This window comes from Emydura macquarii, unplaced genomic scaffold (genome assembly GCF_026122565.2).
Source record: "Emydura macquarii macquarii isolate MOO-44397 ecotype Brisbane River unplaced genomic scaffold, CSIRO-AGI_Emac_v2 contig_1477, whole genome shotgun sequence".
NCBI lineage: Eukaryota > Metazoa > Chordata > Testudines > Chelidae > Emydura > Emydura macquarii.
The window spans coordinates 16142171-16158986 of NW_027131614.1; the positions used below are offsets into that span (position 1 = coordinate 16142171).

The 16816-nt window shown below is 51.6% G+C and overlaps 1 protein-coding gene across 12 annotated transcripts in view; it reads left to right on the plus strand.

Moving 5' to 3' along the window:
• Positions 1 to 16816, plus strand: part of ASPH (aspartate beta-hydroxylase) — a 208870-nt gene that overhangs the window by 158343 nt on the left and 33711 nt on the right. For all 12 annotated transcript variants that reach the window (XR_010920875.1, XM_067553710.1, XM_067553706.1 and 9 more), the window contains 2 exons: positions 6170 to 6320; positions 9242 to 9378. Coding sequence is in view for 11 of the 12 variants with exons in the window: in XM_067553710.1 (XP_067409811.1) it covers positions 6170 to 6320; positions 9242 to 9378 (288 nt within the window). In the remaining variant the exon portion in view is untranslated. The remainder of the gene's footprint in view (positions 1 to 6169; positions 6321 to 9241; positions 9379 to 16816) is intronic.

The window sequence follows — 16816 nt, forward strand, 5'->3', positions numbered from 1 at the left end:
TAACATACGGCTGATAAGGTGTAACAATTTGTCTTTTAAATTACACAAGATTTATTATTATAGCAAGGTAGCTGCCACAAGCTACCAGAAAATAATTGAGTATCTGGCAAATGGTGGTATCACCTTGACAATTGCTAAGGTATTTCCTGTGGCTGCTTCTCTGACTTTTTCATGAGGCAACATCTGGAGAGGTTTAGATAATTAGGTGTTATCCACTGTGGTATAGCCACAGTCTTCTTTGGCAGCAGGGCCTGTGGTAACTCTGCCCCAACCTGGACAAGTCTTTTGTCCTTGCACCTCGGCACCTCTTTAGCGGAGCGTTTGGGGTGCTGGCCCTAATTCAGGCCTGAGGAGTGCCCTTCAACCTCACAGGAGGGTAGGTAGTTCCAGGCGGTGTATATCCCAGGGCCCCGGGAGGTACCTTTCTATGGCTCCTGCACGGGGCTTTAGAGGTGGTGGTGGTGGTAAAGCCCTGGAGGATCAAAGCCGCACCAGCCCTCCCTGCAAGCCAGGACTGGGGTTTTTCCTCCTCTGCCTCTGTGGCTGCAGAGAGGTGCTTTCTCCTAGCCTGAGGGAGTCTCTCCTCCTGTCCTCACCAGCCTTCTGAAAGCTTCCTCCTGTCCCCACCAGCCTTTAGGGGAGGCAGGGTTTAAGTACACCTGGAGTAGCCCTTAACTGGGTCCAGGTGTCTCTACTGACCTGCAGTAACCTCTCCTCTGCCTGCAGGGAAAAGGGCCTTTAGCATTCTAGGGCTCACATCCCTGCCCTGGCCTCCCCTTTTGGAGAGCTGCTGGAGGTGCTGCTGCTGCCTGGGGGCCCTGCCTGCCTCCCCACTGGCCAGGAGGGAGAGGGTGAATGGTGAGTGAGTGGCCCCTCTGCTGCTGCCGCCACCACCACCACCACCTGCAGAAGGGCCTTTCCTGACCAGCTGCTTCCTCCCACTTCTCCTGCTGTGAGCGACCCCCCCCCACCCCCCCGTTGTTGCTGCCCAACTGCTTGGAGGCACCCTACCCTTCCCCTTCTCTGCCCCCCTTTCTCCATAGCTGTCCCTGCTGACCGGCCCCTTCCCCCCCTCCCTGTGGTTTGTCTGTTGGGTTGTTTGTCCGTTTGCCCTGCCCTCCTTGCTTTGGCCTCAGTGCTGGTCAGTTTGTTTGCCCTGCCCCAGCCCCTGTGTTGGTTTGTTCCCTGCTCTGCCCGGCCTCAGCAGTTTGCCCCTGAGCCTTCCCAGCTCTGCTTCAGCCCTACACACCCCCCTTCCCCTGCCTGCTGCTGCTGCTTCCCCCCCTGCCCTGGCCCCCCTGCTTTCGTCCCCCCAGCAGTGCTTGTGGCCCTTCTTTAATTGACCCCCACCCCCTTTTTAGTTGCCCCCCTGCACACTGCACTCCCCTCCATTGATTTAGCCCCTGTCTCCCCTCCCTTCCCCCCCACCTCCCCCTCCGGTGCAGCCAGAGGAGCCGGGTTTCCATCTAGGGCTGGTGAGTGCATCGCCCCTGTACCCTAGCTGCTTTGGCCTCCCCATCTTCTCTTGTGCTGGTGCCCTCCTCCCCTGCTCTCAGCCTAGCAGGGAGGAGCCATTGCCCCCCCCCTTCCCTTCCCTCTCCACTTCCCCTACCCCTCCTCCTCCCTCCCTTACCCCCCCCCCGAACCCGCTCCTACCCCCTTTCAGGATGACGGGTGTGCCTGGGGCCGGGACACTCAAGCCCCACTCAAGCCCCAACCCCTGCGCTCTTGCCCCCGGTCCTGTCCTCAGGGAACCCCTAGGCCCCTCCACCTGGCCGACCGGTGGCAGCACCCCCACTGACACCAACTCAACCCTTGTGGCAATAGCCGGGGCTGAGTGGCCGGGGTCTGGACCACCGGGCACCTCCTCCCCTGCTGTGGGATGGCCGCCCCTCCCCCCCTGAGGGTGCCAGCCCAGCTGTCCCTGCATGGGGGCCCGGAGCCACAGGCACTGGGACTCCCGAGCCCGGCCCCATGGCGGACACCCCCACCTTGCCTGCCTCTCCAGCTCCCAGTCCTGATCAGGAGGCACTGCACCCCACTGGCCCTGTTGCTGGGGCCGCGGACCACGCCCCCAATCCTGGCCCTGCCCCCTCCCCCACTCTGAGTCTTGACCCTGTCCCAGCTCCTGCCCGCCTCCCGGCTCCCAATCCTCCTCTGGCTCCCACCCCCGACCCTTCCCCTCCTTCCCTTTCCCCCCCTGTGCCTCTGCCACCCCTGGAGTCGTCTCCTTTCCCCTTGCGTGCTGCCAGGGAGCGACCTTTGCCTTCACCTCTCCCAGCCCACTCGGATTTGCTGTCTTCCCTCCACCGCCGCCCCTATTGCCCATCCCAGTCTGCCGCGGGGTCGCCGCGGGGACCAAGCCGGAGGATGACCCCCCCCTCCCCCGAGGTGCTGCATGATGAGCTCCGTGCCTTCCTCTGGGACACACATGGCTCCCAGAACCGGGTGCAGCTCGCCCTGCAGCATTGAGGGGACTTCCACCGCGTCCTCCGGGCCATGAGGACCACAATGAAGGAGGGGAAAGTGACTGGGCGGCAGGACGTTACATCCTATCAGTAGGTCCGCGACTTCCGTGACGCCCTCATGGCTTCGGGACCAGCCATGGGTTGCTGTGGAGCCCAATGGGGACCGCTATCGCTCCTGCCTGCGAGGATCCCCCCAGCCCTCCTCATAATGCCTGTCACCTTTGCAACCTTAAAACCAGGGCCTGTGGGACGGGTCTCCGTAGGAGCCAGGTGCTCTCCTTCCTTTGGGAGGGAGGGTACTCTGTGGCGCTCCTGCAGGAGACCCATACGGATCCAGCCGCTGAGGCCAGCTGGTGGCTGGAGTGGAGGGATGGGGTGTTCCTTAGTCGCCTCTCTGCCTGCACGCCACCCTGTTCTCCCCCGACCTGCAGCCCAAGGTGCTGGGGTCACCGAGGTCATGCTGGGCCACCTGCTGCACCTCCGGGTCTGCATGGAGGAGCTGGCATTGAATCTTGTCAACGTCTATGCCCCGAATGCGGGCCTGGAGTGGGTGCGTTTTTTCCAGCAGACGTCCGCCTTCCTTGACACCCTGGATCCTCGCAAATGCCTGGTCTTTGGCGGGGACCAAGCACTGGCAGCTAGCCAAGTGGCTCGAGTAGCTCGAGGCTTGGCTTGTTCCTGTTCCTCGAGGGTGGTGCAGCTGGAGGATTGCCTGGCCGTCTACTCAGCAACCTTCTTCGCCCGGTTAACTGGATCAAGAGCTCTGGCCTGATAGTAGGGGCCGGGTGGCGGACAAGCTCCCTCCCACCTGCACTTCAAGCCGTCTGGTGGAGCGCAAGTCCTCTGCTCTATCTGGGCACTTACGTTTCTGCCACCCATCCCTCCTTGGTGTAGAACTGGCAAGATTTGGAGGGCAGGGTGTCTGCGTGGCTACGGAGATGGGCAGGACTGCTCTGGTGCCTCTCCCTCTGGGGGAGGGCACTGGTGCTCAACAAGCTAGTCCTGTCCATGCTCTGGCACTGGCTCAACACCTTGGTCCTGACCCCGAGCTTCCTGGCCCACCTCCAGAAGACAGTTCTGGAGTTCTTTTGGCCAGGACTGCACTGGGTCTCTGCAGGGATCCTGAGTCTTCCCCTGGAGAAGGGAGGGCAGGGCCTGTGCTGTCTCCTCAGCAAGGCCACACTTTCCGCCTCCAGGCCCTGCAGAGGCTCCTTTATACTGCAGGTAATCCGGCATGGAGCCACTTGTCGCACGCCTTCCTCCGCCGCTTCCAAGGGCTCTGATACGACCGGCAGCTCTTTTATCTCCATCCGAAACGTCTTCCGTGAGACCTCTCTGAGCTGCCGGTCATCTACCAGGACGACTTCCAGGCCCCTTGCGGTCACTGAGGGGGAGGATCTCCTCGTGGAGCCCCTGCTACACAACCCCCAACTCCATGTGCAGATGGCAGAGTCCCCCTCGGTGCGATGGAAGCTGGTCCTGGTAGGAGTCACCAAGATCAGAGATCTGGACTATGACCGGGGGGACTGGGTGGATCCCCAGGTGCTGGCTCGGCACATGGGGCTCTCCACCCTTCGAACCCTCCAGCGCGTACTCCAGGAGATGAAGGCGTTTTGCCCCTTGCTGCTTGGGTCCACTTCGAGTGGGTCTTGCGAGAGGGTGCTCCCCCCCCCACCCCCCAGTCCCAGCCCTCCGGTGCTTTCCATTGGGCCCTGGCCCCATGAGCCCCGCCCGGCTGCCCTCTCCCCACGCACCGAGCCGGCTGCACAACCTGCAGCCGGTCCTCTTTTGAACCGCCCCGAGGAACCATCTCTACATGCTCGTGCTCCACACCCTTCACTTCCTCGCCCTCATGTCCCGCCCTGACAGCAAGTGGCGGGACCTGTTGCCACCTGCGGAGGGCGAGGACCCCCGGTGGACCAGTCTTTACTCCACCTTGACCCCACGGCCTGCCAGGGACCTCAGTTGGTGGCTCCTTCACGGAGCCGTGAGCACGGGCGTGTTCTTGGCGTGGTTCACCCCTCGCCCTGACACCTGTCCCTTTTGCAGCGTGAGGGAGGCACTGGCGCATATTTATCTTGAGTGCACCAGGCTGCAGCCCCTGTTCTGGCTACTCCAGAACCTCCTGCTGAGGTTTTTATACTTGTTTTTATACGCACACACCCCATCTGTGGCCCCACAAAATCGCGGGACCTCCTCGTCAACCTCCTCCTACCCCTGGCCAAAATGGCCATCTACAAGACCAGGAAGAGGAGGTTGGCTGGGGGTCGCTCTGCGACTGTAGGGCCTACTTACGTTCCTCTGTTCATTCACGCATCTGGGCAGAGTTCCTCTTGGTGGTGTCTGCCGGCTCCCTTGAAACCTTCCGGGAGCAGTGGGCGCTGTCTGGAGTTCTCTGCTTGGTGTCCCATTCTGGTTCCCTCCATTTGACCCTGTGACCCCCCCCCCCCACCCACTCCTTTTTTCATTCTTTGTCCCACGCAATCAGTTGTGTCCTGGGTCCAGTGACTCCTCCCCCTCAGGGGGCGGGGCCTTTAGCAGTGGGCGGGCACTACCCTTTTAGTATAGTATACCCTTTTGTAGCCATCTGGCTTGACTTTATCACAACACTGATAGATCTTATCTGTGTAAGTCACATTCCTTCCATATCATTAATATAGATTTTTAAAGCAAAAATTCTGATTTTCACCAGTATCACCCACAAAGTTTTTAGAATTTGGTGTGATGCACTGCATCTGTGTTATCTTTAAAAAGTAAAATAAGACGCATTTTTAGTTGGAATAACTCAATGACTTTAATGAAGTTACATCAACAGAAAATTTGGTCCAAAATCTATATATTAGGAAATCATAGAATAGAATCATAGAAGGTTAGGGTTGGAAGGGACCTCAAGAGGTCATCTAGTCCAACCCCCTGCTCAAAGCAGGACCAACCCCAATTAAATTATCCCAGCCAGGGCTTTGTCAAGCCACACCTTAAAAACCTCTAAGGATGGAGATTCTACCCACTTCCCTAGGTAACCCATTCCAGTGCTTCACCACCCTCCTCATGAAATTTTTTTCCTAATATCCAACCTAGACCTCCCTCACTGCAACTTGAGACCATTACTCCTTGTTCTGTCATCTACTACCTCTGAGAACAGCCTAGCTCCATCCTCCCTGGAATCCCCTTTCAGGTAGTTAAAGGCCCCTCATTCTTCTCTTCTGCAGACTAAACAAGCCTAGTTTCCTCAGCCTCTCCTCATAAGTCATGTGCTCCAGCCCCCATAATCATTTTTGTTGCCCTCCACTGGACTCTTTCCAATTTGTCCACATCCTTTTATGTTCTATGATGATAGACCTTCTGATGTAAGAATGCCTTTTCATCTCATTTACACTGTTGCTTGTCAAGAAGAATGCAGAAATAAGAATGTGCTGTAGGTGGTTATGAACAAAGTGCCTAGTGCTTTTATATATGTATATTTTCTCATACATATGCTCAGAAACATTTCCCAGGGAAATGTGAATTCTGGATATAAATCCACCTTGCCAGAGTGCACAAGCAACTAGAATTCTGCTCCATGCTCACACCAAAATTGTACAGACTTTTTAAATTTGATGCATTAACTAGGAATGATACAATTTTGCCTTCACTCAAAAAAATGTTTTTTAAACTCCAAACTATATAATAATTTATGTATAACAATTTTGTGATCCACCTAGTGTGAGGATGACTTAGCTGAGAAGATGAGAAGCAATGAAATGCTGCAGAAAGCCATCAATACCTATGAGGAGGTAGCTAGCCTGCCAAATGTCCCTGCTGCTCTGGTGAAATTAAGCCTGAAACGACAAGCAGACAGGCAGCAGTTTCTTGGTAAGACTTAAATGTGGCTTACGTGTATGATTTAAATGTGCAGAATTTTGGGGGGAGATTTTCAAATGTGCTTATAGGAGGTAGGAACACCCATTCCACTGATTATCAATAGTATTTATATTTCTAAATCTCTTACACACTTTTGAAAAATCTCCCCCTGAAATTCTGTTAGTTATTAGTTATTTGAATTACAATAATGCCTAGAATGCCAAGAATTAGGCCATATTGTGCTAGGTGATGTGCATAACTAGAGCGAAAGACTGTCCCTGACTCATAAAGTTTACAATCTGTACAGACAGAGGCAGGAGAAGGAAGTGTTGCTATGCTCATTTTCAGAGATGAAACTGAGGCAAGGAGAGATGAATTGCTTACATATGGTCATGCAGGGACCTGCAGCAGAATAATCTTAGATAAGTAACTTCACCTCTGTGTCTCAGTTTTCCTATCTGTAAAATGGGGATAATGATGCTTATCTTTGCTTTGTAAAGTGCTTTGAGTTCTACTGATGAAAAGCATTATATAAGAGTTAGGTGTTATTATTATTGTTCTCCTGAGTCCGAGTCCACTATCCTTCTCCCCTGGATATCTGGGAAAGTTCTGTTTCTCAAAAGCAGATCTTCATTTTTAATGCATATTTTGAGGTTTTAAAAATCTATTTTGAAGTTAATATACTGTTAAGGGGCTGTAATTAGTGAGTATTACTCTGTTAACAAGAAATCTCATGTTTTTATTGCTCACAAGCTTCCTGTCAGTTTTATTCGTTTAGTTTTATTTATTTAAACTATTCTATTAACATAATTTACACTCTCTGCTTCTTAAAAAGAATTCCAATAGCAACAAGTTCAGTAAAGTATTATGCCATCCGTTAGGTATTATATATCTCAGCTGTGTGGTTTGCTATATCTCATGGGTTAAAGCACTACAGTGAAAACTGTCAAACAACCAGTCAGTTGGCTGACAAAAATCACTTGTCTTCAGTGTTGTTTCAGCCATGTTGGCCCCAGGATATTTGAGACAAGGTGGATAAAGTAATATCTTTTATTGGACCAACTTCTGTTGGTGAAAGAGGACAGCTTTGTCGCTCTTCTACCTGAAGAAGAGCTCTGTGTAAGCACCAAAGCTCTCTCTTTCAAAAATCACTTTTTTATTTAATAGACAGGTCTTGCACTGAGTAGAGCACAACTGTATTCAGTACATTTCCCCCACCCCCCTATCCCATGACGGAGTCCCCCGGGGTGTAACCTGAAAACTGTGGGAACACCATGCCCTCTTCACTCTATCATCACCTAGTCCAACAGCATACAGAGCACCACACCTAGCTAGACCATATGAATGTTAACCTGGGTTGCCTCTCACTCTGATGCTGTCAGCAAACTACACTTACATAGCCATCTCCAGATAGACACACACCTAACTGAGTTATATGAATGCCTTGCCTAGTCACTTACGAACCAACAATAGAGAGGAACCAGCCAATTCCTCCCCACCCCCCTCCACATGCACACAGTTTGTAAGAATTACACCAAAAGGAGCCTATCCCCAAAATTATATTAATAAGCCCGCTTCCCTCATAGTGGGGAAGACATGCAACAGCTTTTGTTACTGAGCTAAGATTTCTAGATACTCCAATTCAAGACCACACTGATTGAGATAAAACATTGAATAAGTTTATTAACTACAAAAAAATAGTTTTTAAGTGATTCTAAGTGGCAAGTGTAAAGAGATGTTCTAGAGGAGTGAAGACAAATGAAGATGTCACGCACCCCTGTTATAGTCTGTTTCAGCTTGCTAGAACAATCAGGGCTCATGTGGGGTCGTCCTCATTGGTCAGTCAACCCCCACTGTGAACGTGCACCTTACAGTAAAGCCTCTACTGCAAGCAAATCCTGCCAGTGGAATCTATTCTTGAATGGGTGAGAGAGAGCCATGAATGCTGTCTGGCCACTCCATTGTTGTTCCTGAAAGGATGTTTGTGGGAGTTTTCCGACTTGCAACATGTTCTAGAAGCATTTACAAAAATATTTTATAACTTCACATACATTTCTAGTTCTTCCTGCTTATTCCCCATACTTTCCACATTGGCCTTCAGGCCTCTAAGATACTGATTTGATTTCCCATTATGTTCTCTCTTGTCTCTCCGTTATCCCTACTTTAATGGCCAATGTTCCCCCCCAGATTCTGACCCTTCTCCCAGGTCCCTATGTTTTTAACTTACCTGTTGGCTTTTATCTCCTCATCAAACCTAGTTTCCTAGTGGGCTTTTGTCTTCTCCTCAAACCTAGTTTAAAGCCCTCCTCAGTAGTCTGTATCCAAATATGCTCTTCCCCTTCCTTGATAGGTGGGCCCCATCTCTGCTTAACAGTTCTTCTTCCTGGAATAACATCCCATGGTCAAGGAAGCCAAAACCTTCCTGGCGACATCACACAGCCAGGCATTCACCTCCAGGATGCATGCTCAATTAAGAACATGCTTAAATGCTTTGATTTATTAGGGCCTAAATTTGAGTTAAAGTGCTTTCCTGACTTTGTGGAGCACTTGGAAATCTGCAGAAGAATAATAGCTACAAAAGGGTAAAGTATTATTATTTATATTACTGCACTACATATAATTGTCCACTAGAGGCTCTCATAAGACTGGAAGATATGTACCATGAGTGATTTCTTTTGGTATTGCTTGTAAGACTAGTAGAAATGATAATGAACTAGTTAAATGTATTCATATGTACTGAAGTCCACTTTTATGTTCTACAGCAACAGTGATCATTAATGAAGTTGGGGTACCTGATTCTAAATTTGTTTTCTTAGAATATATATGTCAGTTGTCTTTGATCAGCATTTATTTCTCTGACTTGTAGGAATGTTATAAATCTTAAAATTCTATAATAAAACTTGTTATAATTCATGTTTATTTAATCCAATTAGGTCACATGAGAAGTTCTCTAGTTACTCTTCAGAAACTAGTTCATCTGTTTCCCAAAGATATCTCAGTCAAGAATGACCTTGGAGTGGGTTACCTCTTGAGAGGCGATAACAGCAATGCCAAGAAAGTTTATGAGGAGGTAAGCTTCTATTTCATATCAACTGAGAAAAAATACATTAAGTTCTAATATTTATTAAAAAGTTTGCCTACTTAACCCCCTTGTTGCTTTGTAAAACAAATCACATGTATGGCTCTTAAGGGTTAACATAAATAGTACTACTTCTTCGAGTGCTTGCTCATGTTCATTCCACTATAGGTGAGTGCGCATCTCTGTGCACAGTTCCCGTAACTTTTTTCCCCTTAGCGGATCCTGTAGGGCTGGCTCTGGCGCCCCTTGGAACCCCGCGCACATGCCACGGTATATGAGGCACTGCTGGCCCTACTCCCCCTCAGTTCCTTCTTTCCATCCGTGACGATTGCTGTAACTAGCCTTGCTGTCTGCAAGTACTATTCCCCTTATTTGAATTTGTTTGTTATTCTAAGTTAGTTAAGTAGTTGTCAAGTGTTGTTAAGTGTAGTTAGAGATAAGGCAAGTCCCTGAAGGGACTTAGAGTGCCAGGCTATGCCCCGGTTGCTGGGATTCAAGCCGTGTGCCTCCTGCGGGAAGGCCTTCCCGCTGAGTGACCCCCATGACCTCTGCCGTAAGTGCTTGGGGGAAGCACACAGAAAAGAAAAATGCAAGATCTGCAGGGCTTTCAAATCGAGGACTCAGAAGGACCAAGAAATCCGGTTAAAAGCCCTGCTGATAGAGGCAGCGCTTTGCCCAGCGTCCGAGCCGGCCTGCTCCACCTTGGCACCGAGTGTGACCTCTGTCCAGAGTGCACCGACAGCACCGGCCTTGACTCGGCACTGCTCAACATCGCTAGGACTGAAGAGGAAGAAGCAGTGCGCGGAGCACAGACACTCCCCTGTGCCATTGGTACGGGCAGGATCGAGTACGGAGATGCACCGGACCCAGCCCGTTGAGTCTTCTCTGGTGCCTGCATCTCCGATCAGGGAGCCTCCCCCAACTCCTGGGAGTGGGAGAGTGCCCCTGATGACACCATCGACACTGGAGGCTTTTCAGGTGGCAAGAGCCTTGATGGCTTTGCCTACGCCATTCTGACTCAGCGGGCAGGACCATAGCCTCTGCCATCTCCATGAGACGGTGCTCATAGCTGCAATCCTCGGGCCTATCCCAAGAGGTGCAGCAATCGATTCAGGACCTCCCCTTCAATGGACACTCCCCTGTGCCATTGGTACGGGCAGGATCGAGTACGGAGATGCACCGGACCCAGCCCGTTGAGTCTTCTCTGGTGCCTGCATCTCCGATCAGGGAGCCTCCCCCAACTCCTGGGAGTGGGAGAGTGCCCCTGATGACGCCATCGACATTGGAGGCTTTTCAGGTGGCAAGAGCCTTGATGGCTTTGCCTACGCCATTCTGACTCAGCGGGCAGGACCATAGCCTCTGCCATCTCCATGAGACGGTGCTCATAGCTGCAATCCTCGGGCCTATCCCAAGAGGTGCAGCAATCGATTCAGGACCTCCCCTTCAATGGGTCGGCCCTGTTCTCCGACCAGACTGATGCGAAGCTGCACAGTCTGAAGGACTCCAGGGCCACACTTCACTCCCTGGGCCTGTACACACCCCAGGCTTCCAGGCATCAGTCACAGCCCCAGGGCGCAGCAGCAGCCAAGGCCTCCGCCCAGGCCTTTTCAACCCTATAGGAATAGGGATATGAATAGGGGGTTTAGAAGGAGAAATCAGCCCCTCAGCTCATCTTTGGCCCCCCAGGAGGTCAGGCAACTAGAGGAGACAGTTTTGATGGTGCGCCCGAGGGTGGCACCCCGACTGCTCTCCTGGATCCTACCCGCCCCTTCCTAAACAGATTAAGGCCCTTCTATCCTGAATTGGCAAAGATCATGTTGGACTGTTGGGTCCTTGGGATAGTCTCAGGGGGCTATACCCTAAAGTTTACATCTACTACCCCCAACAACCCTTCCCCTACGTCCCTCTTCAGGGACCCCTTTCACGAGCAACTCCTCTTGCAGGAGGTGGACATAGAAGCTCAACATAAGAGCGGTGGAAATGGTCCCTCAAGGCAGAAGGGGGAAAGGGTTCTATTTGAGGTACTTGCTCATCCCCAAGGCGAAAGGGAGTCTGAGATCCATATTAGACCTGCGTCGTCTAAACAAATATGTCAGATGACTCCGGTTTCGCATGGTCTCCCTAGCCTCCATAAGCCCTTCCCTGGATCCACGAGACTGGTATGCCACCCTTAACCTCAAGGATACATACTTCCATGTGTCTATCCTCCCCAGCCATAGGCATTTTCTCTGTTTCATGGTGGCTGGCTCACACTACCAGTTCACACCTCTGCCCTTTGGCCTGTCTTCAGCTCCAAGGGTGTTAACCAAGTGCATGGTGGTAGTGGCTGCCCACCTGAGATGAAAGGGTGTGCAAATTTTTCCTTACCTGGATGATTGGCTGATCAGGTGCAGGTCCAGGTTCCAAGTGCAGGAAAGCGTGACCCTCACTTGCTCCACGTGCAGCAGGCTGGGACTGCTCATAAACGAGCAGAAGTCCACACTAACCCCAGTGCAACACATAGAATTCATTGGACCCTGGACACTTCCCAGGCCAGAGCCTTCCTGCCTCAGCCATGTTTCGAGGCGATGGTCTCTATCATCTCCCAGCTGCACCGATGCTCCACGACAACAGCCAGGCACTGCCTATAGCTGTTAGGCCACATGGTGGCCTGCACATACGTACTGAGACTAGCTCGCCTGAGGCTCAGACCGCTTCAGGAATGGTTGGCCTCAGTATATGTGCCCAGCAGACACCCATTGGACCAGGTGGTCACAGTTCCCCTCCCGTCTTAGCCTCCCTAAACTGGTGGCAGACTCCCAGGGCAGTGATGAAGGGCATTCCGTTCAGGGAGCTGGTCCCATCAGTCACCCTAATTTCCGACGCTTCGGATGTAGGATGGGGAGCCCACATCAGCGCCAACTTAGGCACTCAGGGGCTCTGGTCCGGGGAGGACATGCTCCTGCATATCAAGGAGCTGAGGGCCATTCACCTAGTATGCAAGGTGTTCCTCCGATTCCTGACAGGCAGAGTGGTGCAGGTGCTGACAGACACCACCACAGCCATGGTTTACATAAACAGGCAGGGGGGAGCGTGCTCCTCAGCCCTCTGCCAGGAAACCATCCGTCTGTGGGACTTTGCCATGAGGCACGATTTCCACTTGACTGCCTCTCACCTCCGCGGAGTGAGGAACAATGAGGCAGATCGCCTCAGCAGGTTGTTTCTACCCCGCCACGACTGGTCGTTGCACCCGGAGGTGGTAGTTATGATCTTCCAGAAGTGGGCATTCCCCAACTGGACCTATTCACGTCGGCCTGGAACGAGAAGTGTCCGAGGTTCTGTTTGCTCCGGGGTTGCGAGACTGAGTTGGTTTCCGATGCATTCCTCATGTACGTGTTTCCTCCCATTCCGCTCCTGCCCAAGGTCCTGCTGAAAATAAAGAGGGACAGAGCGGACGTTATACTCATCGCTCCGGCCTGGCTGAGACAGCACTGGTTTAGCATGCTGCTGGACCTTTCTATTGCCCCACCCCTGGAGATCCCAAGATGGCACGACCTTCTGTCCCAGGACCATGGTTTCCTGTTGCACCCGGACCTGAACCCCTTGCACCTCATGGCCTGGAGGCTCTGTGGCTGACGGAGGAAGAAAGAGCCTGCTCGGTGTAGGTCCAACAAGTCCTCCTTTGCAGCAGGAAGCCTTCTACACATATCATTTATCGGGCTAAGTGGAGGCGGTTTACCTATTGGGCGGAGTCCTGGGGTATTCCGCCCAGCCTCTTGCCTATAAAGGCGATCCTGGAGTACCTGCTCCAGCTAAAGCTCCAGGGTATGGTGGTGGCCTCGCTGAAGGTTCACCTGGCAGCCATTTCTGCCTTCCATCAGCTGCTAGAGGGGAGATCACTATTCTCCCATCCCATGTCTGTCAGTTTCCTCAAGGGAGTGGAAAGGCTTTATCCGCAGGTCCGCAACCTGGTGCCTTCCTGCGATCTCAACTTAGTCCTCTCCAGACTCACGGGGCCCCGCTTTGAGCCCATGGCTACATGCCCTCTGCTCATCCTTTCATGGAAGGTAGCCTTCCTGGTGGCCATTACCTCAGCTAGGAGGATCTCCGAGATTAGGTCCTTGACCTTGGAGCACTGTTATACGGTATTCTATAAGGATAAGGTGCAGTTGAGGCCGCATCCAGCCTTCCTATCCAAGTGGTTTCCCAATTTCATTGTAATCAAGGTATTTTTCTTCCCATGTTTTTTCCTGAACCGCACGGCTCAGAGGAGGAGAGGAGATGGCATTCGCTGGGCTTGAGACGAGCCCTGGCCTTCTACATCAAGCGTACAAAGCCCTTCCGGAAACCAACGCAGCTCTTAGTCTCAGTGGCTGACTGGATGAAAGGCTCACCTGTCTCCATCCAGCGCATCTCCTCGTGGATTACATCTTGCATCAAGTTCTCCTATGAGTAGGCGAGAGTGCCGCTTCCGGGAACCATCACAGCACACTTAACCAGAGCTCAAGCCTCGTCTACAGCCTTCCTGGAGAGAGTGCCCCTGCAGGACATCTGCAAAGCTGCCACCTGGTCGACGATGCATACCTTGACGTCCCACTACGCCATCATTCAGCAGGCGAGAGAGGACGCGGGATTCGGCAGAGTGATGCTGAAAGCAGCTCACCGGTAACTCCTACCCACCTCCAAGGTATTGCTTGTTAGTAACCTATAGTGGAATGGACATGAGCAAGTATTCAAAGAAGAAAACAAGGTTACTTACCAGTAACTGATGTTCTTCGAGATGTGTTGCTCATGTCCATTCCGCAACCCACCCACCCGTCCCTGCTGCCAAAGTTGGCAGAAAGAAGGGATTGAGGGGGCTGGCAGCACCTCATATACCACGGCATATGTGTGGGACTCCAGGGGGCACCGAAGCCGGCCCTATGGGATTTGCTAAGGAGGAAAAAAGTTCTGTGAACCGTGCACGGAGGCATGCACTCACCTGTAGTGGAATGGACGTGAGCAACACATCTCAAAGAACATCAGTTACTGGTAAATAACCTTGTTTTTTCTCATGAACAGTTGATCTTAAATTTGTTACTCAAATATTCCTGTTATCTACATACTGGACACTCTTCTTTATAGACTAGTAAAATTCAGATGCAACTCGTTTTCACACAATTAACATATATTGGCTTCTTATACCTTATGGCAGATTCCCCAAACTGTGGGGGCGCACCCCCCCTAGAGGGGTGCGGAGGAACCTTTGGGGGGGGGCACAGTGGAGCCTGAGCCAGGTCCCATGGTGGCAGAGAGGAATCGCTACCCAGCCCCACTCAGCCCCTATCTCCGTTCCAGCCCTGACCACAGCCCCAGCCTTGGCTGCAGTTCTGGGTCCCACTCCTGGCTGCATCCCGCACCTGGGCCCCATGCCTTGATCCTGGCTGGCCCTGGGTCCTGCGGCTGCAGCTTCAGGCCCCATGGCTGCAGCTCCAGCCCACCCCAGCTCCATTCACAGCTCAGGCCCTGCTCCCAGCCCTGGCTCCCGATTGGAGCTTCTGGGGAGGCATGGAACACGTAAGGGGGAGTGCTATCCCAAAAGCTTGAGGACCACTGCCTTATGGTAACCAGCTGTGCATATATTTATATCAGTGGCTCTCAACCTTTGCAGACTACTATACCCCTTTCAGGAGTCTGATTTGTCTTGCGTACCCCAAGTTTCAGCTCACTTAAAAACTACTTGCTTACAAAATCAGAGATAAAAATACAGAAGTGTCACAGCACGCTAGTACTGAGAAATTACTTACTTTCTCATTTTTACCATATAATTATAAAATAAATTGATTGGAATATAAATATTGCACTTACATTTCAGTGTGATACTTAAGCCTGATTTTTACTTGTGAACCGTGTCTGATGCCTGAGCCCCTGGCAGCGGGGTTGAAGCATGTAACTTAGCTTTGTGAGGCCCTCTGGGGCATGGGGCCCCGGGCACTTGCCCTACCTGCCATTCCCTAATGCTGGCTCTGCACTTGCGACCCCCCCTCCATCTGTCCTGTGACCCCACTGGGGGCTGCAACCCCCAGGTTGAGAAACACTAATTTAGATGAGTTGATTTACCCCCTGAAAGACCTCTGAGCACCCCCAGGGGTACATGTATCCCTGGTTCAGAACCACTGATTGATATAATAATATAATAATTATATCGTGTACATATGAATCTAATGCATAGTGAGAGGTGAAAACTTCTATTTATCCACAGGACAGAATACAGCACAGACCCCTTACTTTGCTCTGCCAGTGTGCCTCAGCTCCATTCTGCAGGGACCATCTTAGGGGAGTGACAGGGTGGTTCAGTCTGACCATTCAGACCTTGGCTTCTTTGCTCAGACTGCTAACACAAGTGCCAATTTAATCCGGGTTTTTCTGTGGTGACTTTTATGATGTGGATTGTTGACTAGGATTGTTGCTGCTTACCTGTTTCATGTTGCAGTTGAATAATCCGGCGACAGCTCCGCCCATCTGGGAGGGTTTCCTTACCCAGGTGATAGAGAAACCAGGAAACCTCCCCACCATGTGTGGAGCTTCATATGGGCTCGCAGACCAGGAGCTTCCAGAGCCCAGGTTGCCTGAGGGGCTGTGCTCTACTGAGTGAGGGGAGGCCATATCATTCCTCTGAATATGCTGTTGCTCTTGCTGGACCACCTAAAATGCAGGATTAACTAGATTAGCTGGCACAGGAGAAGGCTGTTATCCAAAGTGAGGGATGAGCCAGGCTGCTGGTGCCGTGTCCTGGGTCCAGAGGATAGCCAGTTGGGGAACCTTGTAGAGCTCTGTGTCCACCACACTCTTGGGAGGTAAAGGGAGCTCCTGCCCCATGTGGTGTCCCCAGAGGACGGATGAGCTGCCAAACCCATGTGTCATGTCGAGGTGAGGGTGTGGTTGGTGTGAGGAGCCCAGTCTTAGTACCCCACTTCCCAGGTGGTCTCAGCACAGTGTTTGTTGTGGCTGCTGCTTTGGCATCTTGTATAGACCCAGCCTTAGAACATTTTTGTTCAGTTATTATTTTGGCATGCTGCCAAAATTTTCCTCTGTGAGACTAAGGAAATGGCATTTTTAATAGTTTGTATCTCAGCTGCACCGAATTTCACGGGATGAAGAAAAGACATGTCTCTAGCCCAACGTCTGTCTTCCTTTATAATGGAAAAAAAGCATAAGGCAACCTAAACATAGATAGCGGTTGCTGTCAGCTGTCCTTGTAATTATTTTGATATGAGTACATTGTACAAATTTTGCTGTACCCCACACAAAAAACATACTTAGCATATCTAGTTTTAGGCAGAAAAAATATATTACTGGTCTGTTTTTAATATCTTTGTTGCCATGCTGCTGTAGGCTTCATCCAATACATTTACTTGCTTTCTCAGTTCACTAGCCAGTTAAATGAAGTATACCACAATAATGCTTTGTC